The sequence below is a fragment of the Lycorma delicatula genome, chromosome 8 (assembly GCF_047948215.1).
Source record: "Lycorma delicatula isolate Av1 chromosome 8, ASM4794821v1, whole genome shotgun sequence".
Lineage (NCBI taxonomy): Eukaryota > Metazoa > Arthropoda > Insecta > Hemiptera > Fulgoridae > Lycorma > Lycorma delicatula.
The window spans coordinates 136,125,711-136,148,700 of record NC_134462.1 but is presented as its reverse complement, the minus strand read 5'-3'; the positions used below and the strand labels follow the sequence as shown (position 1 = coordinate 136,148,700).

General features: G+C 30.7%; 1 protein-coding gene across 6 annotated transcripts in view; it reads left to right on the top strand.

The window, feature by feature from the left end:
* Positions 1–1,379: 1,379 nt before the first annotated feature.
* Positions 1,380–22,990, top strand: part of LOC142329301 (exonuclease mut-7 homolog) — an 81,484-nt gene continuing 59,873 nt past the window's right edge. For 2 of the 6 annotated variants that reach the window (XM_075373759.1, XM_075373753.1), the window contains exons 1-2: positions 12,986–13,179; positions 19,444–19,635. In XM_075373759.1, coding sequence (XP_075229874.1) covers positions 13,014–13,179; positions 19,444–19,635 — 358 coding nt within the window. In that variant the 5' untranslated portion in view covers positions 12,986–13,013. Of the gene's footprint in view, positions 1,631–12,985; positions 13,180–15,766; positions 15,902–16,449; positions 16,630–19,443; positions 19,636–22,990 lie in introns of those variants that run through there. The other 4 variants (XM_075373755.1, XM_075373757.1, XM_075373754.1 and 1 more) reach the window with 4 other exon arrangements.

Here is a 22,990-nt window from a genome sequence, read left to right as displayed (position 1 = left end):
TAAATGGGCAGCAGATATATAATAACAAGGATATAAATTGTTTATTTCCATCATTTTTTTTTATGAAAACTCTCAAATACATCAGCCAACAGCATGATGTCCAATTTCATATAAAAATAGTGGTATTCACCGAGCGTGTTAATTTTAAAATGATTCCAAACCTTTTCCGCGTGTTTATAATCCGATTCAGAGATTTTTTCCCTTTAAATCGTTATAAAACGCTTCGATGGGTGGTAAATGTGTTTCATCGAAAACAGATGCCGATTTAATATATGTATATAAATAAGCACCCTTTTTGTTTAAGTAACAGGTTTAACACAGCTCAGGTTGAACCTGAGTTATATATTATATTTCGAAATATAATAATTAGTTTCGGTCGGTAATTTACGACCACAGCTAGAAGACCGAGCGCAGGCGGCTTTGTCAACCGCGAAGGGCTGGATGGACATACACAATTTAAAGATTTCTGTGCCCAAGACGAAGTTTATGCTTCTCAAGGGTGCAGACAAATTATCGTGCAGTCGTAACCCCCACATTAAGTATAAAGGCTGTGTCATCAGCCAAATTAGAGTTCATAACTACCTAGGTGTTTTGTTTGATGAAAAGTTGCTGTTTAGCAACCACATTAGGCAAGTAGCGGCGGACGCCGTCTCTGTGATGCACAAGCTTAGGAGGATTGCTCAGAAGAATTACGGGCTGTCGGGTCGTCATTTGTACATGGAGTACCGAGGTGTCTTCGAAAGCATGACTTCTTAAGCGGCGTCTGTTTGGGTGCACAGGTTAGATATGAATAGAGCACTTGTTCAGAATTTAAGGAGTGCCCAGCGCAGAGCATTAATAGTAGCTCTGCGCTGCTGAGCAAACAAGTGAGCGGTTGGGACACGCAAGCCGATGGTGTGTGGCACCACGCTTAGTCCGCTCACGCTGTTAGGTAAGCTCTAAGAGCTGTGTTAGGATTATTGGTCGCTAAACTGTTCGAGGCTCAGTTGCCGTTTGTGGCACAGACAATAGGTCTTATAGTTTAGGGTGACTGAAAGGTGTGGTGGCGGGAGAAATGCCAAAAAACCAAATGCACCTACAGCAAACTACACCAGAAAGTCCAAAAGATGCAGATGTTAGCACATAGAAATTCCTTGTGTAATATTGTTACAATACAGTCACAAGACGTTCTTCTTATAACAAAAAAACAATTATGTCAGATAGAAAGAAACTAGTTAAATATTTGTAATCAGCATCCAAGATACTGTAAGATTCAAGTATTAACATTATCGTAACAAACAACAAATGAAATTTTGCTGTCAAATGTATTTTGGAACTCTTTCAAATCGTGATTTGAAGCAAGATATATGAATTTGTTGGTATACCTGTGCTACATGTAAATGATTAGGGAAGCTCTTAGTTGAAGATCCTTACCTAGAAATGTTGTATCATTTTTAATTTTGTTATTTGTTAATCTGGTTCTTCTTGTATATGTCTTATTTGTTGGCAAACGGAAAGTTTTTTTCCGTGTAGTTGCTTTATGTCGTATTGTTTGGTATAGGTTATGTAACATCGCTGTAAATTTTGTCGTCCCTAACCTGTCATCAGGGAGGCCAAATTCTCAGTGTGAAGGAAGTACATCAAACACACAGTAAGTAACTGAATTGTAAGCGAGTGTTGTGTATTGCTGCCTTTAAAATTATTACTTTCATACATATCTCCTATAATATAATAAAACTGGCATTCATATTTTCTTGTTCTATAAATTTGTTTTCATATTTTTGGTGCGGTTGCAATTATTAGAATCGAGCTATTTAAAATTTAGTAGTTTATTTACAACAAATGGTACTGTAACTGTTATTTACTCATATTCATTAGTTTATATAAAGAGAAGTATTCAAAATGGTTGTTTATTTTGTGTTTTGCATATACCCTATTTAAATTGTTACTGAAGTTAAGGATTCATTTATTTTAATAAATTATTTATTTGATGATCGATTTAGTTTTGTTATTATTTTCACCATGTTGTTATTGTTATAAAAAAGTGAGTTAATTGTATGCATTGTTTGTTTTGAGATCATATATTGGATAATTGATGTTTGTATATTTATATACTTCAGGAGTCTCAGGAACATATTTTTCAGTGATTGGCCCTATATATATCTGCTGTAATAAACCACTTTTCCTACTAACAAAGAGCCAAGGAAATCAATCCCAAGTGTTGCAAAAGAAAATATTCTCTGTCCATATTATATTATTAGATTATACAGAATCGTATAATCTAACTGAAATCTATACACTTCATATCTGTTCTTGAGGGTAGATGTAGGATATTCTATATTGGTATTTTCCTTGATTTATATCCTTCGGTAGTTCTCATCCTAGGCATCAAACTTTGCTTATCATACTCTTTAAGTTCTTGGAAGCAATGAACCTTTTTGTTAGCATAATTATGTTTTGCCCCAATATATTTCATTCATTTCTTGTTTTTTTTTCTTTTCAATTACGGTATAGTAACAGCAAAACAAAAACATTCCTAAGTTTAAATTTGTAAATCGTTCGTTTATGTTTGGAAATATAAACTTGAATTATCCATTGCTTACCTCTCCATCAGTTTATGTATTGTTTATTTTTAATACTATTACTAATTTTCTGAATTTAGGGAAGTTAGATTTGCAGGGCATATGTAATGGCTGTAAAGAGAAAATAATAAACAAACAATTGTGTAAAACAGAAATAACAAAATATTTACAGAAAAGACTGATCACATTATTTTTCTTACCTCAGTTAAATAGTTGGGCTAATGGTGAATCTGTTCTGGGGTGTTCACTCTCACAACCATTAGCTGCACTCTCATAATGCGAATAATGTCTACACAATTCTTTATCTATTAATTCCCTATGTTTATTTAATTCCTTCTTTATATCAGTAAGTCATCTGCTGCTTTTATTACATGATTTTCTAGAACCTTTTAAATGGATTAAATTTTAATCGTCTTGTCTTTTGGTTTATGTACTTCTATGGAACATTAAAGCTGTTATTTGTGCATTCTGTCCATGCTCATACTGCCGTTTCTGAAAACATATTTTCTCATTCTTCTTTTACTACATATTTAGAAGCTATCTTGTCAAAATGTAATAAGAAATGTTAAGCATGATAACTGAGTTGGCAAATTTTCTTTAGTTTTGACTCCAGAAGATAACTGGTTTCAAAAATAATTTTGGCACTTGGTATGAACCTGTTTCTGCTTCCAATGTACAGATTATTAACCGTTTCATTCTGTTCACATAACATGAACACTACAGTTATCATTTTGGCAGCCTTTACAACATTCAGTTATTATGTTCCAATGTTTTGCCGAAGTACACTATTTTTCTATTTTTTTTAAATTAAACATATTTGCCGTTGTTAGGCATGTATGCTGCCAAATAATAATTCAGATTTTTCTTTTATACAGTTTTTTTTTAATTTTTTTAAATTATTTTCTTAATAAAATGTTACTCCCTGGAAAATCTATTTTGTTCACGATTTGTAAAGGTTTTGCCGTGATAAGTATCTCTCATGATAAGGATTTTATTTTGGAGCTGTGTAAAAACTAAGAATTGTCCTAATTAAACATATGTCAAATTTGACCATTTTCACTTCATTGTGATATGGTCTTGTTTTCCTGACTATCTCTGGAATATTTAAACATTGGTTGAGGCAAGTCTCAAAATGCTTTTTATTTTTCTGAAGATCCTCAAACTATTGATATAGAAAAGCCAAAATTATGTGCTGGTCTTTCTGTAGCTCATTTAACAAGATGTGCATATGCTCTTAATCTTGATTCTTTATCATGCTTTTTAACAACTGGTACAATTACGAGAGATATCTCTAAAGTAAAGACTGCTGGAAAATTTCTCTCCTTAAGGTTGGTGAACCTGTGTCATTCATGGCCACACTACTAATGAACACACTACATTGTTTTCTGTAAGTTGTTGCGTTGTAGTATCTTTGATTATGTGTGAGTTATTATGTTATAAAATGAATAGGAAAATTGATGTTGCCACCGATTGTGAAATAAGTGGAGTCATATGTTTTATAAACCATCAAAACGTTAAAATAGTATGAAAGGTTTAGAAATAACAGAATTAATTTACATGATGAAGAATGTTCAAGGAGGCCGTTGATAATCAGTGAGGACGTGTTGAAACACGTCAATGATGGAATCATAAAAGATCATCGCTCAACGATTTCCAACCCGGCCCTCCTTTTTCCTGATGTTTCAGCAGCTGTTATCATTCACATTGTTCACAAACATTTAGGCTTCAGAAAGCTGTGTGCACGTCGGGTGCTGTATGTCTTAACAGAACACCACAAAAAAATCCAAATGGGATCTGCATTGGAATTTTTGATGCGCTGCACAGAAAAAGGTGATGAGTTCCTTAATTCAATTGTTACTGGTGATAAAACAGGGATTTCATATTACATGTCAGAGAGAAAACTGCAGTCAGGTGAATGGCGTCATTTTCAATCACCAACCAGACCGACAAAAGTCAAGCCACAGCTGTTTGGATGCAAACTGATGGCCACAGTGTTTTGAGATCGGTGTTTTGGTATACTGCTGACTGATTTCATACCTCATGGAACAACTATAAATGTAGAAGCCTACTGCAAAATTCTGATTTAAATAATGGCGTGCCATTCAAAATCAGCGACGTGGGCAGCTAACTGACAGTGTCGTCCTGCTGCACTATAATGCACATCCACATGTGGGTCCGACATGATTTACTGAGAACATTTGGATGGGAAATTTACGATCACCACCCTATAGTCCAAACTTAGCTCCTTTTGATTACCATTTGTTAGGGTAGTCGTAAGAATTTTTGAGTGATAAGCCGTTTGCGGGTGACATGAACTTAAAAATGCTGTTAATCAGTGGCTAAATGGACAGGTGGCAGAAGAACACAAGGGTATATTGAAGCTGGTATATTGCTATGATAAATATCTTAATTCATGTGGCTATTAGAGAAGTAGTATGAGGAGGTATGTAGTTTAAGAGAAATAAAAAATATTTATAAAGTTTTCAGAATAAATTTTTTTACAATGAAACCGTGTTTACTTTAGAGATAACCTCTTGTATTTCACTACCTTCAGAATGAATTGCTTTATTACTTTTTAGAGAAGACATTTTAAATTCAAGTAAGAATCAAAATTAATTAAAGTTTAAAATAATAATAATAGTCTGTACAAAACAGTGCAGATTTTAAAACAAAAATAAATTTATCTTAATTAATAATGTAATGTTATAAAGTATGGAGAAGCATTAGTGCAAAAATCAAACATCACCATACACTTCAAATAACGATTAAATGTAACTAATGTTTTTAGGAAGTGAGAGAAAGTAAATATATTTAGCAAGAATACTTGTAAACATACTTGTATTTCTTTCCCCACCCTTGTCAGGCAACATGGATTAGAACTGATGTGGTTATAATAGAATAAACTTTGTTCAGGAAAAGTTGTTGTTAAATTGTATATGGGTTACTAATCACTGTGATGAAAATCCCCCATGATAGTTCAGCTAGAGGAATTTGTTATATTTTGTTATAAGATAAATTACAAAGTAAAAATTGGCTTATTGGCAGATTTCTTTACATGAAGGCATCTTGTCGAAAGTGATGATTATTTTCTAGATCTTTTTTGTTAATTATTCAGCACTATCTCTTTTCTAAATAAATTCTATAATTTTATTTTTAATTAAGAGGTAAAATGTTAACTTTTATCATTTTTACAGTTATTTATATTTAATCGCATTATAAAATCAGATTATTAGTACCTTTCATCTGGAAGATTCTAGGTTAGAATCCTGGTCAGGTTTGGATACTTCAATGCTATGTAAATTCACTCGTATCATTTGGTAACTGTAATTTAGGTAATACCTGTTGTTACTTTGATGTGTGAAAGACTGATTTTAGTCATTATTTGATATAAAAATTTTTTTTTTTAAATATGTAGATGACTGTTTGAAAAATGACATTTAATCTTATTATTGATTAAAAGTTATATTTTGTTTATAAATATTGTTTCACATATTACCTACATTTGTATTCCACATAAATTTTGTGTTCATATAAATTTATGTACTTAAACCATGTTACTATGATTTAAGTGTATTTCTCTTACATTTACTAATACAAATTAATGGAATCGCAGAGGTAAAATGTATGTCTCATCATACAGATTTATTTTAGAATTGTGTAATTCTTAAAACAATTATTGAAAGCTAAAATGAAACACAGATATAAAGTTGTCTCAATAAGAATCAGTGTTTTAACTAAGAAAAAATCACTTTTGTCAAAAATATTTCATATTTTTATTGTATTGTAAAGTACAATGCAGGGTAAATATGGAATAATATGTCAGCCAAATGACCGCCATGGCTTCGTTGGCAGGTACTCACTCGTTGAATAGTTTTCAAGAGCAATCTGCTAGTCAGATTCTTTAGTGCAATAATGAATTTCATTCTTCATTTCTAGCAGTGTTTGTGGGTTATTGGACTTATACATATTACTCTTCAAATAATTCCACAAAAAGTAATCGAGGTGTTAAATCCCAGAGGACTTGCCACTTAAAGGTATTAGAACTTGTTGGAAAGTTCTGATCTTTAAAACGAGAGATTACACTATTTGGAAATTTGGTCTGCAATAACTGGATGGTTTTAAGTGCTGTGTGGCAGGTTCCATCATCCTGTTATAGCCTTGTATCTTCCAGGTTCATATCTTCCAATACTGGCAACATAAATTTTTGAGCATCACGCAATAGTGAACAGCATTCACCACAATAGTAACACCAGTATCATTCTCAAAGAAATAGGTACCAGTCACTCCAACCCAAATTGGCCATTTTTTTTTTGTGGTTTCATGGAATGTGTATGTAGTACCCTTGGGGTTTTACTGCTCCAAATTCAACAGTTTTGTTCACTTACAAAAGATTATTTTCTGCTGAAATTCATCATTTCCTTATGTTACAATACCCAACTGTTAATTGTTGATGGCCTCTACCATTGAGATGAAGCAGATCTTCAGTTGAATTTTGTATGCATGAAGGAAAAGATCTTCTGCCTGGAAGAATTGAACCTGATAAGTTTTTCCAGTTGAAGAATAGTAAATAATAAAAATTGTATTTAAATCTAAAAGTGTTGAATGATGGTACAGATAATGAATCTTTAATCAAAAATATTTAGCACTTTGCAGCAATTCATCATAAAAAGAAACAAAGGTTTTGAAGCCAGAACCACTGGTATAAATTAAATAGAAAATTTAAGATCAATCTAGAAAGAAAAACTCAGATGAGAATCACATGTCAAATGAGAATTAATGAAAGCCTGGTACTGTGATAAAGATTACACTAGTAGACTCAAAAACTTTAGAAACAATGCCAGAGAACTTGTAAAAATGCTAATTAAAATTAAGGTTGGTCATACTAACCTGTATATTACATGCAGATAAAATGTTTATGTTTTTATGAGTAATACAATCCTAAAGAAAATATTTATTCAATTCCTGTAATTTGCAGAGGTAGTAGTAGACGTTTATTTTATTAAAGATGTCTTCAAGCTATATAGATTAGGAAATTCCTGTAAATTGCATAGACTAGCCAAATTGCTAGACTCAAATTAAAAAAAAAAATGATTTCCTCCAAAGACAGTTAACATTTTTGTGTAAATATTTTTAGTTTTCAATAATTTGATTTCTTTTAAATAAATATTTCGTGTTGTAATGATGTTATTTCATTTTTTTGGCAGTACTGTAATCGATTTTTGATTGATCTTTAGACTATCCTTTTGTCTAATTCAGGTTTTATTTACTAATTTAAAGAATTTTTTTTTCAATCTTTTGGTTTTTGATTTTATTAGTAGAATATTTGTAATAAATTCTCTACATAATTGAAGAGAATGATACTTTATAATGTTGCTGTGAATTTCTATGGAAAAAGTGAACTTGTGATGAAAAAGATGAACAGAAGTAGCAGTAGTTTGTGCTGAATAAAATTTTTACTAAATAAATTGCAAAAATAATAAATATTAAAAAAAATTTGGGAATTGACTTAAGACACATTTTCCAGCAGAACCAGATTGAAAAATGTGGTTAAAAACAAAAACTCACTGACAGAGGAGTAAGAAAACTTTACAGTCCTGCTCTACAAAACTGAACATTAGTAATAAAGAAACGTCATAAATTGCTTGAGTCTGTAGTAGACACCATGAAGTATGCAGAGAACATTGACAGAGAAGGTTTTTGAGCTTTTCATAGTACAGAAAAGCTAAGATAACTTACACTATGGTAGCAAAGTGCATTTAGAGGAGTTCCAAGTTCAAAGATTCTGTCTTACCCATGTTAAACTGACTATTTTCAAGACCATTATCTCAGAAACTACTTCAATTACAATGCTGGAATTATTACCAGTTAAAAATCAAAATTAGCTGAAGGTGCGGTACAAATTACTTTTTGATTGATGGTCATGTAATTATTATATAGTTTTCTTTTAATCCATTTTCTAACCAAAATTTTGATAAAAGACATTTCAAAATAATTTTTCTACTTAAAGCACTGTTGATAATATTTGTACCAAATGCTGATGTTATTCAGTTAAAAGACTTCAAATTTTAGATCTGTAGCTCAAGCAGTTCCTGAGATTTGGGTCTTTTATGCTGAAAAAATCTGACGTGGACACCACATCACTTCCTTGTACACCTATTAAATTACATATATACATTTCTTTAAAATGAAAAGTACATAAAATTTTATTTCATTAATAACTTCTGATATTTTTTCATGTCTTTTTTGTTGTTATTATTGAATTATTATTTATTGTAATTTTATTTTTACAATCGGAGGTTAATAATTATTAATAAATCAATATATTTCAATTAAAAAAAAAGGGATATGAAGTCTGATTTGAACCAATGTGCCTTCCCCTTATAAGATCCAAATGTTTCATTAATTAAAATTTCATTTGGCTATAACTCTGACCACTGAAAATAAGTACCACTTATGATATATCGTTGAAAAGCTCTCAATGTGGGTTTATTACTGCAGTTAAGAATAAGTCCAAAATCCAAATTTAACTGGGTTTTGAGCTTTTTTGGACACTTTTGGTTCAGTCGATTGCAATCAAAAGGGGAGGTGCACGACTAGCTGTTACAACAGTCCCAAATTTGAAATTTCAACATGCTATGGCTAATTGTTTTTTGTTATGTTAGATACATACATACATATGTACGTATGTACAGACGTCACGCCGAAACCAGTCAAAATGGATATTTCCGTTGAAACCTGAAGACTGAAATTTTTCACAATACTTCCTTTACTTCATACAAGGAAGTAAAAAGGTAATTTTCTGAAAATAGCAAGAAAAGAAAATTTGTTAAATAACAACTGATGATCCTTAAAATGCTCCTGGACTTCACATATCATCATTTTCTAAATTCAGTCTCTTAATTCTTTTTCCACTCTTGCTTCTTTGGTGTTCAATTTTGCTGCTATTTCTGCTCATTGCACTTGTATGCTATCAGCTTGCCTTAGTGCTGCAATCATTTTTGCACCAACATCTACCACACCAGGTTCTTACAGCACCTTCAGTTTTCTTGCAATGCCATCGTAAACACCCAGTTGAAGAGTTTGGAGCTCTACAAAATTATTTTTTCGAATGAGATAAATGACATGGTTAAAATTCTCATTCACATTCTGCATTTTGCCAAGTAAATACTTTCTTAGAAGTTTATAGGGTGCCTTGAAAATGGGTTTTATAACTCTCATGACAGCCATTGGAAGTGAATTTGTATGGGGTGGTGAAGTATGTTCTCTCCTTTAGCTTTCTTATATTTACACCATGTGTCTGGTGGTGGAGGGCAAAACATATGTTGCGGTTTATCATCAGTTGAAATTTTGTGTAAATAGATGGCCCAAACAGCTTTCTTCATCATGTTCAAATCACTACAATTCTCTTTAATTGCTTTTCCATAGTAACTCTTTAGTTCATCAATTTTCTTTTCCATCAGTTGTCTTTTTTCCCCTATAGTTTTATCATCAGATAACACTATCTTCCCTGATATCTTTTTATTCATTGTAGTCTGCTTCCCATTCTTTTCATCACATGGCCTATGCCTTCACTATTTCTTTATTTTCACAGGGATTATTTTCATGGACAGCATCAAATGCTTTAGAGTCCCCATCTCCCAAAAACTTTACATAACAAATGCCTTGTATCTCCAGTGAACTCTGAAAAATTTTAATGATACCCTTGACTTCTATCCTGCCACTGCTTTTATTTGCATTGTAGTTTTTCACTCAATATTTTGCATGATAGTCTTTTTTTCCTTTGTTTTCATTTTCATACATCACTACAGAAATTTGATAAGGCTTCTACATCTAAGATCTTACCTGTAATTGGGGATGTGACAGTTGCAACAGCATTTTTTGACATAAACCCATGCTTCTGTCACATAGCATCAAATGCAACAGTAATATCACTTGGAACCAAGTTTTTGTCTCCAGCAATGCAATTTTCTTCCACAGTTTTATCAGTAGCACGTTTCACAGACTCTGTTGCGACTTGTTCAACAGATTCCCTAAATGTCTTTGTGTAACATGAAGTTGCAGATGAAGGCTCAGACAGATGCAAAATATCACACAACATTTTGGTACTCTCAAGTCCTTTTCCAATATAATAGTGCATTCCATAGAAAAGTGTAGTGTTTATTTCAAATGTTTTCTGATTGCTGCACTTTTCAGAGATCCAGAAATCAAATATATTTCACAGATAAAACATTTTTTGCACAATTTGTTTGCCAGACCATTCCTAACATTACAGTCTTCAAATAGTGTTGTTTTCCTTCACAGTCCTTACAAGCTACATTATTTTCAAAAACAAATTTTGTAATACTAAAAGAAACAATAATATTTTTCCTTTTCAGTAGTAAACTGTTCAAAATATTATTTACTTTATAAATTTTCTTCTTAAAAAGGAGTTTGTAAAATTGAAGGTTGGTTTGAGTATTTTCAGTTTCAGTCATCAGAATATTTTCACTAGATAAGTTCTTTTTAGCACGTCTGTTGCCTCTGAAATGTTGCTTTTTTGGTTTTATCATATTATTGAACTAAAGTACAAGTTTTACTCAGAAAATTGAATGTGAAATAAGAACAAAATGCAAAGCACAATCAACATACATAATCTCAGAACAAAATGTTTTGCTTACATTCATGTGTGATATCTAGATAATGTGTAACTGAATCAACCATGCACAGAAAGAATATCTCTTAGCTGATGAGCTAAATACTGGAACAAATTTTTAAATCTCAGCTTTCAGAATAGCGCTTAAAAATGGTGTGCAAGCTAATTTTTTTAAAATTAAAAAAAATTATATATTTAAAAAACAATTTTCCTGGCTGATACTTTACCAAAATGTAGAGAGGAATTGAATAATATTGTTGAAAAAACAAAAAAAAAATGATGGAAAAACATTTTTTGACCGTTGAACTTCCCTTAAATATTTTACCCAATTAGTAAAAAAATCAGAACTTTTGTTTTACTACTTAATACATTTTTCTTAATATATTTCAATCCTGATATGTTAAAATCTTAAGTAATCAGTAAATTATAACTTATATAACTTCTTTTTAATAAAACTTTTTAAATTTTTTTGTGTTGTTTACTGTAGATCTACAGAATAATATTATTACAAAATGTGTGTTATTTTATTTGATCTTCAGAGATGAACAGATTTTCTCTATTTGTTAGAATCTAGTTAGTATTTTTAAAGATCACAAGGAAGTCAAGATTGATTGCTTCAATTAAGTGTAAATTATTCAACTTCAGTGCGGTCTGGGAAATGATTTCAGTGGAGTCCAGAAAATTTTTTTTGTCATAAAGGTACTGTGATAGTACCTTTCAGGGTATGAAAAATTTACTTCTGCTAAAACAAATTGCTTATTTGTATATGAAGAGTTTGTAATCAGTCGTAATACATTTCTCTGTCATAAGATCAAAACAGTCTCAGAATTTTTGACAAGTAAATTTGTATGCTTCAAGCTGACCAGAAAGTTTGCCTGACTTAAACCTCTAGAAAAAGTCTGTTCAAAATGAAGAAAAGAATTCCATAAAGTTGTTTAATTTTAAAACAGCAGTTTCAAGTTACTCGCAGATCTGACATCACAACATAGGTGTTAGAAGAAGCTGGATCAGTTTGAATTATAGTGTGCTTACAGAGACTTGAATTAATAATAAAAAAGTTGATATATACTAATTATTGCTTTTTGTAAGATACTACTGAATAAACTAGTAAAATTGAAAAAGAAAACTATTGAGTCTAATAATTTGGCCATTTTCTGTATTTAATTATTTATCCATAATTTAATTTACAGCAATGAAATTTGCTTTGTTTAAGTTTCCAGCTTATTTCTTAATAATATCAGAAGTTTGAATGTATACTCATGTATATATATATATATATATATATATATATATATTTTAATTAAAATAAATTTTTTTAGATGTAAGAAATTAAAAGAGTGCATTTTCATTTAATCAACATTTTTGTACTTTGGTTCAGAAACTGAGATACAGATAAGTGAACATGTAATGTTCATGATAAATACAGTAATGTAGCTGAAAACTGGTTAATAATAATTTACATTATAATTGTTGTCTAGTTGCTGTTGTTTTGTTTTCATTGTATTATTCATTTTGTGAAATAACTATTATTTTGTTTCATAGTGGAGTAAATCTTTTATTATTTGTGTTTAAAAAAGCTATTAGTACTTATGTGATTTAATTATTTGTTTATCTCCCCAGCTTATGCAGGGCTCTATGATCATTTATTTTTGTTAGTGTTTGTTTTTATTATTCAAATTGTTAATTCAGTAAATTCATCTGCATGGTGTTTCATCAAAATTTCATTTTCTAGTCCATTTTTTAAATTTAGTTATATTTCTTCATCTTTTAAAATTATTTTTCTGATATGCAGGCCTATATCCATATAATTGCTGTTAAAAATGAGTAAAGTTGGATATTATGTATACGTTATTCTCTTCGCTTCTGATGTTACTCTTCAGTTGAAGAACTTTGAAGTAGATGGTTGCCTTCATTGGGAAAAAAGAATTGGTGCAGCTGCACATGATTTTAAAACTACTCTTTCTGTTAATATTCTTCAAAAAATTTGTAAGAATACTACTGCCCTTTGTGCTAAATCTTTTGATTTAATTAATATTACTATGAATGAGAGTAATAGTTGTTTTAAAGTAGATTTCTTTATGTATTTACTGAATTTAAGTATTAAATATTGTGTTACCTTAGATAAGAAATTGTAATTAAGTTTTTATACTTATTTTTATAAAGATGGGGTTATGGATTAGCCACTACATTAATTTAAACAGTTAAAAATAAACAGTTTATTTCTCAAAAAATGTAAATATTCTAAACCCCAAAAAAAGGTAGCTAAACATATATGAAGACAAAACAGTTGCTATATGTATTATACAGATCACTGTTAACAGATTTTGTAATAATTTATTTCCTGTCATACAACAGGGATATTCATTGATATGTGAACAACATTTTATTTTAGTTTGTTTGTTTTTAATTTCTAATTTCAGTTAAGCTATTAAGATTATTTATTTATATGTATGTAAGTGCATGTATGAGGTTATTAGAAATCTAAAATTTGTTCCTTCTGTTTGAAATATTAATCATGGAAAGGAAATTATTGCTTCATAAGGTGGCAGTGTTCATGATGTTAAAATATTTGTGATAAAGTATGTGTTTCTTCTTTAACAATACCAACTGATGTATGCATTTATTATTTGTGTGTATATGCATACTCATGGATATGTGTGACCTGAAAAATAGTTCAAAATGTGTCATTGAACATCATACAAAAGTTAAATTTTTGATTTTTCTCTAAAAATCACCACCAGAGAATTAAGACTGCTTAATAAGTCATGCGGTAAATCAAGAAGAAAAAAAACTCAAGTTTATAAGTACCCATGAGGATTATGTAGTGTGTTAGGATTTTTATCATAGTAATCCATCCCTTGTGACAAATAACAAAAAAAATGAGTGTATTCAAAGTAGTAAAATACTTGTACCATCAGAACTTTAAATATACATAGGAAGTTGCCATAGTATTCACGTTATCTGAAAATAGATTGTTTCAACAAATCATACAAAAAATATCTGTAGATCAGGGAGAAATATGAGTGATATTGACAGGAGATCTTGTAAGATGGTCAGTCAGGACAAAAATTTTCTCAATAATAATCACAGGTGTTTAATAAAAAAGATGAGACATGGTTTTTTATACTCTCTACAGACAAAATATTGGTCTGGATTGGAATCCTATTATCTCTTCTTGACAAAAACGATTTTAGTAAATCAAAAGTTGCATTTGAAATTATTTTAATTTACAAAAATGTTGTTTACCATAAATTCATTCCAAAAGGTCAAACAGTAAACAAAAAAATGTTTTTAAATATCCTTTAGATTATCCTTCAAGAATGCAGTCAAAAGGAAATATCTCAGAAAATGAAAACAAATAATCAGATTCTTTTGCACGACAATCTACTGGTGTATTGGTCCCTGACAGTCAAGAAGTATTTTGTACAGTATAATTCAACGTAAATGGACCATCTGCTCATCCTGCTTTTGTCAATAGCTTGTTTTTATTATTTCTCTGTTTGAAATAGACTCTAACATTAAAATTCTTAATTTGATGAAGCAGGTGAAGAAAATTTTGTAACTGCTTACCAGGAATACGTCAAAATACTTTTTGAACATTTACAAAATTATGGAACTACTGAAAGAAAGCTAATATAGAATGTTTTAATTTATACAATATTTCTAAAATAAGTATATTTTACCAATATTCTGAAGTTTCCTTGAATGTTATTATTGATAAATGAATTTAGTAAGTTTACAGAACTTGCTAATTGAGAGGCAACCTTGATCTTGATTCTTTTTTCTAATAATTTAATTCCTTTTTTCTAATAATACTGTACTTCTATTACCACTTGTTAAAATATTTTGTTCCTCACCTGTTTCTTTTAGGTTATAAATTTGTATCAAGTCATTAAATGTGAAAATTCAAGCTGATTTAATACATTTATGGTTTTAACATTTGAATTTTTTTATTGTATTATTTTGGTTTCTAATTTTCAATAAAATGTCAACATTAAGTATAAAACATTGGTTTTAAGTGAAAAAATAATAATGAACCAAATAGCAGATAAAAATTATCAATTAAACAGTTTTAAAATCTCACAGCAATAGAATGCAAATATAAAATGTATTAAAAAATATAAGTTACAGTAATGTGTGATTGCATGAATTAAAAATTGGTTGAAGTAAACAGAATTGGTATACAAGAGCAAAAGTGAAAGAGTTGGCTATTTTGGAACCAATTATTTAAGTTTAAGCTTTGCAGGTGATGAGAATGTTGGGAGAAATAAAAAATCAAAGAATTCAATTGCTTGATGGATTGCTTTAAAAGCTGACACTTCATATGAAATCTAATTTGCGATGAAGCAAGTGCTGTTAATGTATAACAATAGTAGAATAGAAGTGCACTAGTCACTTCTGTCACTAGTTAAAGGTATGATGCTAAAAACATAACAATTTTGATTTAACTGTATCGTTTTACAATGTAACTGATGTTAAAAATTTTTGACTGAACATTCTGATAAATTTATCAGATAATTTAGTAATGTATGAACTATATTATTTTTTTAAATTTTATAACAGTCGTTATGGTATTAACAATTAGGATAAATCTTGCAGTGGTCAACCAGTTTCTGTGACTGATGAGAAGCACCAAATGGAGATGGATGAATTGATTCTTATTACACAACAACCCATCGCCACCCAGATAGGCATATTGAAAGGACATGTAAGACTCTATTATTGCAAAACTGACCAATAAATGAATCTACTGTAAAATCTGTTCTCAGTGGGTGCCATGCAAACTCACAACAACAAAATGAATATTGTGAACAGCTTTTAAAACTTTATCAAGGGAGATGACTTCCTTTTCATTATTGTGATGGGAAAGTACATCATTACAATCCAAAAGAAAACTGGTAGAGCATGGAATACCGGCAGTATGGTTCGCCACAATCATAAAAATTCAAAACCCAGCCGTAGGAAAAAATAGTATTGTTTGGGATTCCAAACACTTGCTGATGACTGGACTGCGTGCAATTTTTTGTCTAAGCAGACTGTATGTTCAGTGATATATAGATATGTTGAAACACCTTTGGGGACGTGTTTGACAATCCACGGGGCCAATATTCTGCAGCATGATAATGCTTGGTCACGTATATCATGTGCAACTGCCAATGCAAAGTGAAGTTGAAATTTGAACCTGATTTTGAAGTTAAATTTCACCACCTGCATACTCAACAGATTTGGATCCCTTTAATTTTCACTTTTTTCCAGAATTAAAGAGGGATATTAATGGTATTCATTTCACTTATGAATGATGAACTGAAGGATGTAGTGAGGTCAGGAATCAAGGAATCACCACCATCGTTCTTCATTGACCAAATGGGAGACTGGTTCACAGTTTAGAAGAATTGTGTAGCTGTAAATGATGACCGACTAACAGGAAACATAAATGTAAGATTTTGTTGTAAAAAAATGTACTTTTATGCCGTATTTGTTTCATTTGATTATCTCAATGTTATTTGGGAATTATGAGTGACTGTGCATTACATTTCAGACACCTTGTATTTTAACCTAGAAGCACCTCAAAATTCCTTTTTTTTTATAAAATGTATTTTTAATAAATTTATTGTAAAATAAGTAGTTGATAAGGTTATAAAAGGTAAGACATAAAAGAGTGACATTGTTTTGTAATGTTGTACATATTATGCAATTCAATACTTCAATAATTGTTGTTAAAATAACAAGTTATAGTGTTTAGTTACTGTTATAAGTAACTGAATCATTTGATGACAATTTTTTTTTACGTGGTACATAATTTTTTATGCATATCAACTATTAAATTAAATAAAAACAACAGTATTCAAAACAAGTTATTATGTGAGTCACAAGTTAGATGTGTTTTATATCTTTTGTCAACGAATTTTAGCCATTGATTATAGTTGTGTTAAAAAGAATTGAGGTGGTTTTTTATCCCTCCATCATTCTTTCAGTGATCAAAATCTGTTATTAATTATTATAAACATTTTCTTGTAGAAATTTAATCAAGGATAATGAGAAAACAATTTTATTGGATTGCTAAAAAAAGGAGTTATCTTGTGGAAAGTTTTTTTAATAAAGAAATAAGATAGTGAGTGACCATTTTTAGCTTTCCTTTTTTCCCCAAAAATTAATACTTAATACAAAAATTAATAATTTTGAAATTAATTTTGGTAGATTAACAGAAAAATGGTTTGGGTACAAAATAAAATGACTTTTTTTTAACATTGCAGTGTGAAGTGGTTATAAAACTCAAAATCTTTGATGATCTATTGACAGACACTTTCAAATTTTCATACAAGATGTTGCCATCTAAATAACATTCACCTATTATGTACATTCCAAAGGAGCACAAATAATGAGTTGGTTTATAATGCAGCTTTTATGTACCTATAAACTGCTATCATCTTCATCATCGTGCCTTAAATGTTGAAGAAATTTCTTTAAAAAAAATTGAATATTGCCAGAATTAAATTGTTTGATTCAAGCAGATAATGAAGTAATAACTGTGGATGTTTAAAATTAAAGATTCTGAAACAATTGCCAAGAGACAATATGATTTTTGTTTTAGTTTGGGCACTTTTTTTCTTAAAATCACATACATATTTTTCAGCTTTATAGTTATTTTTATATTGATAGTATTTTTCATATTGATAGTTAACTCTTTTTAGCAAAATGAATTATTTAAAATAGTAAGAACAAAATGAACTTATTATCTTTATTCCACACCAGTCACAAATTTTCTCATCCAATTTTTAGGTAAAATGGTAAGACAAAGATTTTATACCAATCCTCTTATGGTTGTCATATGTCCAATTTACTTAATAAAAATTTATGTTTTAATGCATTGTTATTAACAATAAGTAAGTAATGAGTCAGTTTTCTATAAGTGTTCTAGTCTAATTTGGGGACCAATGAATGAAAATAAACAATACTGATGATTATACCGTTAATGTACGTAACATATTTGCTAAATAGTGCCATTATCAACACGTATATTTTATCTTTGCTCTAAGACTATACCTAATTAAGTTAGCTTATAGAATTCAGGTAAACAGACTGCACATTCGAGTCTGCATTTCCTGCAAATTTGCATTTCCATTTGCATTTGCATTTCCTGCAAATCCTGATTCATATAAAAGAACGATATGATATTCAGTAACCCAAGTGCTATTGTATTTTACAAAAATTATATATGTATTTTTCATTTAAATAAATTAAGACATGTTAAAATGATCAATAAATATTTCTTACCTTGTTTGGTACATCTGATTACCGATCAGTATTTTAGTCATTAAAATTGTTTATTGTAAACAGTTTTGTAAGAGTTATGAAATTGTCAACTGTAAAAGTTGATTAATATTTTTAGACTAAATTTCTATGATAATAAACAAATAATAAATTCAATTCAGTTTTTGTCATTTAATTGTTAGAAATCTGTAATGCTGTCAGTATTAAAAGATACAATGAGAGGCTGAATTTTGTTTAATATTATATTATCCAATACCCAATAATTTGATTCAACAGTGTCTGTTACCGGTTTTATCTTTTTTCCATTCCTGCTGACCCGTTTTTTAATGGCTTTTAAACATAAATGTTTAACTTTAGATATTTTAAAAGTAGTATTTTCTGATGCTACGTAACTTTTGATTCATCCCCAAATTAACTCATATGGGTTGAGCTCACAATGATGGGAGGTAATCGTAGCACGATTTTACCACTGGATCTTGCTAACTCATCAATTTTAAACACATTAAAATTACTTTTAATACAAAAAACCCTCGGAATAATTGTACCTTAAGTTCATTCAGTTCAAAAATTACTCCTTTTGAACTAACTCACATTTTGATATCAGCCTGCATAGCATAACATTGTGAGGAAAAAATGTTCCTTGGATCCAGATAAAATTACAAAAGAAAGTAAAATTATGACCCATATTCCTGGTTTGTTTGAAGTACAGCTGGAATCACAATTCTGACTATTAAAATAGCTTTTGGGGTGATACATATTTCAATACAAGTTATAATATTGTTATAAGTGTTTATAATTTTAATTGTCTGTCAGCTTATGAATCAAATTCATATAAATTTATAATATACAACTGTATAGCCTGATATGTTGTTACAAGGTAGAATATATTTTTAAAGTAGTTTATAAACAAAGGTATTATTTTCTTTGTGTTTTAATTTTATGACAAAAACAAATATTTTTGTGGTTTCTAATTTGCAGATACTACACATAAAATGGCTGCTAAGGATTGCAAGCCAGTTTCATCATCCACAGCTTTACCAAGTACAAGTAACAAACAGCCCAATTCAGGAAAAAATGATTTCACGTTCAAAATTACATCATCACCAGACTTTCCTTTTGATCCAGAAACAGAAGGATGGTTTAATCACATTAAGACAGCATGGCCATCATGTGGGTAACATTATTACGTTGTATTAATTTTTATAATTGACTAAAAAAAAGTTATTTCTTAATTCAATCCATTTTTCCTTTACTGGTATCATAGCTGTAGAGCCATGCTGTAAGGAAAGTATGGTAATCGGTCAAAAAATGGGGTGTGGATTTTTTCATTTCTTGATGTTTCATGACCATGGTCCTAAAAAACAAAAGCACATGGGAGATATTACTTTTTAAAAACTTGTTGTGTTACTTGATAAATTGATTAACAGCAGGATTATTTAAGCAGTACAATGCGGATGATGGGCTTTTGCTGGTTAAAGGAGATTCAAGGAATTAGATCGAATGCAGGGCATCCCAGGCTTGCAAGGTACTCCATTTGTGAAGTTTGCAACATAAGATGGTGGATATTAAATCCAATGAAAACAACAGTGATGTTGCTCAAGGGCAGATTAGCTGCTACATGATGACCTTGTGCATCAATGGCAGATCATCGAATTATGTATGTCTCGTTGCAATGTATCTAGGTGTTATTCTTGATGAGAATCTTTGATTCAAGGACCACTTTCAATATGCTGCCAAAAAGGCTTGTCTGCTTTCTTTGGTGCTCAGAGAGCAGTTGATCCCAATCGGCGGCTTAATTTCAGAACATGGGTGTTCTATATAAGGGTGTATACAAAGCTATAATGCTGTATGCTGCATCTGTCTGGGGTCATCGAATTAGGTACAAATGTTATAGGAATATTTTATTGAGAGCCCATTGTGCTTATTTTACCAAAATAGGCATTTTGGCATGAGTCCTGGTTAACGTAGATATCACTGGTATACAAAATTTGATTTATTTTTTGTCCCAGAACAATATCCTGATGGAACCGTTCATCATTTTCATCGGGACTGCTCCTAGAGTTGATGGGAAGAAATCCAAGCGAGAGTCCAAGAAATGAATCTTCAGTGAAATGTTGCATCCCATGATTTTAAAAGATCGTCTATTTCTTTGTAATTTTTGGATTTATAGTTTTCTTAGAAGTTCTGGCAAATTCTCTTAAAAGACTTCCATGCAACTTTCTCCACCTCATTGAACGTACTATTGAAGTTGCTGTCATTAAATAAATCTCTAGTTTGAGGTCCTATAAAGATTCCTTTGAGATTTGCTTCACTGATCTTTGGAAATTTATTTTTAAAGTAAGTAAATCTAAACCCACTTTGATCTGTTACTCACTAAGTTTTTCATTAGTCCCAGCTTTATATGAAGTAGAGGTAAATAATCTGTTTTTGAATCAACAACTGGTGAGTTAACATTATTCTTTTCTGGAATTAATGCTGTTCGGTTTGGCCATTTTTTCTTTATGTAATGCCTTTTTTGATCTCTGCTGTCTCATTTGCAAAGAAAACAACAGTATTTGGTGAAATCAAGTTGAAGACCTAACAACAGATCAATAACTTTCAATTCACCACAGATATTCATTTCGCTGAAATATTTCATACTTTATTTTATTTAGCAGAATTTTCATGTTAACATAAATTTCTATCAGATCCGTAGTGTAAGCTAGTGTCACTGGTGGATACTTATTCCCAATATGCAGAGGCATGGCTTTCAAACTAGCTTTAGAATGTTCAGTAAACAAACGCCACTTCTTTATTTTGTACTCATGACCAAATAATTCTGTTACAGACAAAACATAACGGTATTACATAAAACAAGTCCTTCTTCAAATACAAAGAAATTCTTAGTCATCATGCCTATTTCTAAAAACACATACTTTCGTCTGTTTTGGAGGAAAAAATGTTGTGGGCTTAAAAGTTGTGCTTCCTTCTCTGATAAATTCAGATATCGTAAAAGTTTCTCTGAGGACTCCTTGTGTTAGTAGTAAATGAGGTTCACCAGATGAACATGAAGCTTCATAGTTTGGATCAACCCTTACATTATCATTATCCTCTGCCAAATCTTTGTGCTGTTGATCACCTTCAAGTATATTTTCTTGTGGTTTAAGGCACAGCCAGTTCTTCACTGTGAGCTCCAGGCCTCATGGCAGATGGTAAATGAAGTTATAGTGTGCTTTGATTTTAAACTCATGCCCGCAGTATTAGTCAGACAAAAGTAACATTCGATGGCATGTTCTTTTGGTTCCCACCAAATCATTGGAACAGCAAAGTTCATGTGCCAAGAAGCCTTTGATCAGCTTGTAAGGAGTCAGACACAAGTAGCACAATAAATATGAGGGGCCGAGGGGCCCAATGTTTGTCTTGGTCACCAACTTTGCAACCAAAATAAAGCTCAACATTTTTTGATGAGAGGGGTAAAACTTTGTTTCTGAGATTAAATGCTACCACAAATGTAGCAAAAGCTGCCTGGGGGGGGGGGAGAGTTACCCAATTTCTAGGCATTTTATAAAATCACAAAATATACGAACATTACAACAAATATTCATCACATGTCTTGAATTCAAAAGATGAAATGTAAATTTAGAATAAATCATAACTGAGAAACATTTATTCTGAACCATATTATATTAGCACATACACATGATGTACAGATGCCAACAGAATGAACACTGAACACAGACTGGCTATGGCTTGAATCAATGACTCTGACATTATGATCAAAACAGATGTTGCTTGTGACATCACTTTGATAAACAATGATAAATCTGTAAAAGAGCCATTTTATGACCCATTTTAGAATTGCATCATCCAGCAGATACGACTGTATTGTTCTGTGCCATTGCAGACCTTCTTTCATAACAAACTGATCATTTTTAAATGCTTAATCAATACAATTATTTTTAATTCATTTATGTATTATAAATGCGTAATACCATAAGATAATAGCATAATTTCCATAATGTATATAACACTGAACAGGGAGGGAGTAACTTGAATACTAATGGTGATAGAAAAATTCTGTTAAAATTTTTGAATACAGGGTGAGAAATACATATAGAAACTACTTTTATATGCTCTGGGATAAAATGTTGTGTACCAGTTATTTGCTGTTAGGATGAGGTAGATGTGTGGAAAATTCTGTGATGGAGCTATGGTATGGGAGGGGTAGGCATTGACCTTGCTCCCAAAAGCGGACCAGAGGAGAGAGAGAGATAGGGTATCTGTTTCATTAGAGGCTTATTAAATTTGTGAATCTATTTCTTGATTTTTTAGTAAATGAAGGCTTTGAGAAAATTGAATTTTATACAAAATTGTCGTGATGAACACTCGTTTGTTGTTATGATATCTTATAATATCTTTGGTTTTTGAAGACTCAGTCAAGTAATGATCTGAGTGTGTAGTCTAATTGAAATTAGGTATAGGAAGATCTTTTATGTGAACTTCGGTATTAGAGGAAGGCATGGGGATTGTGCTTCGGTGAATCTGT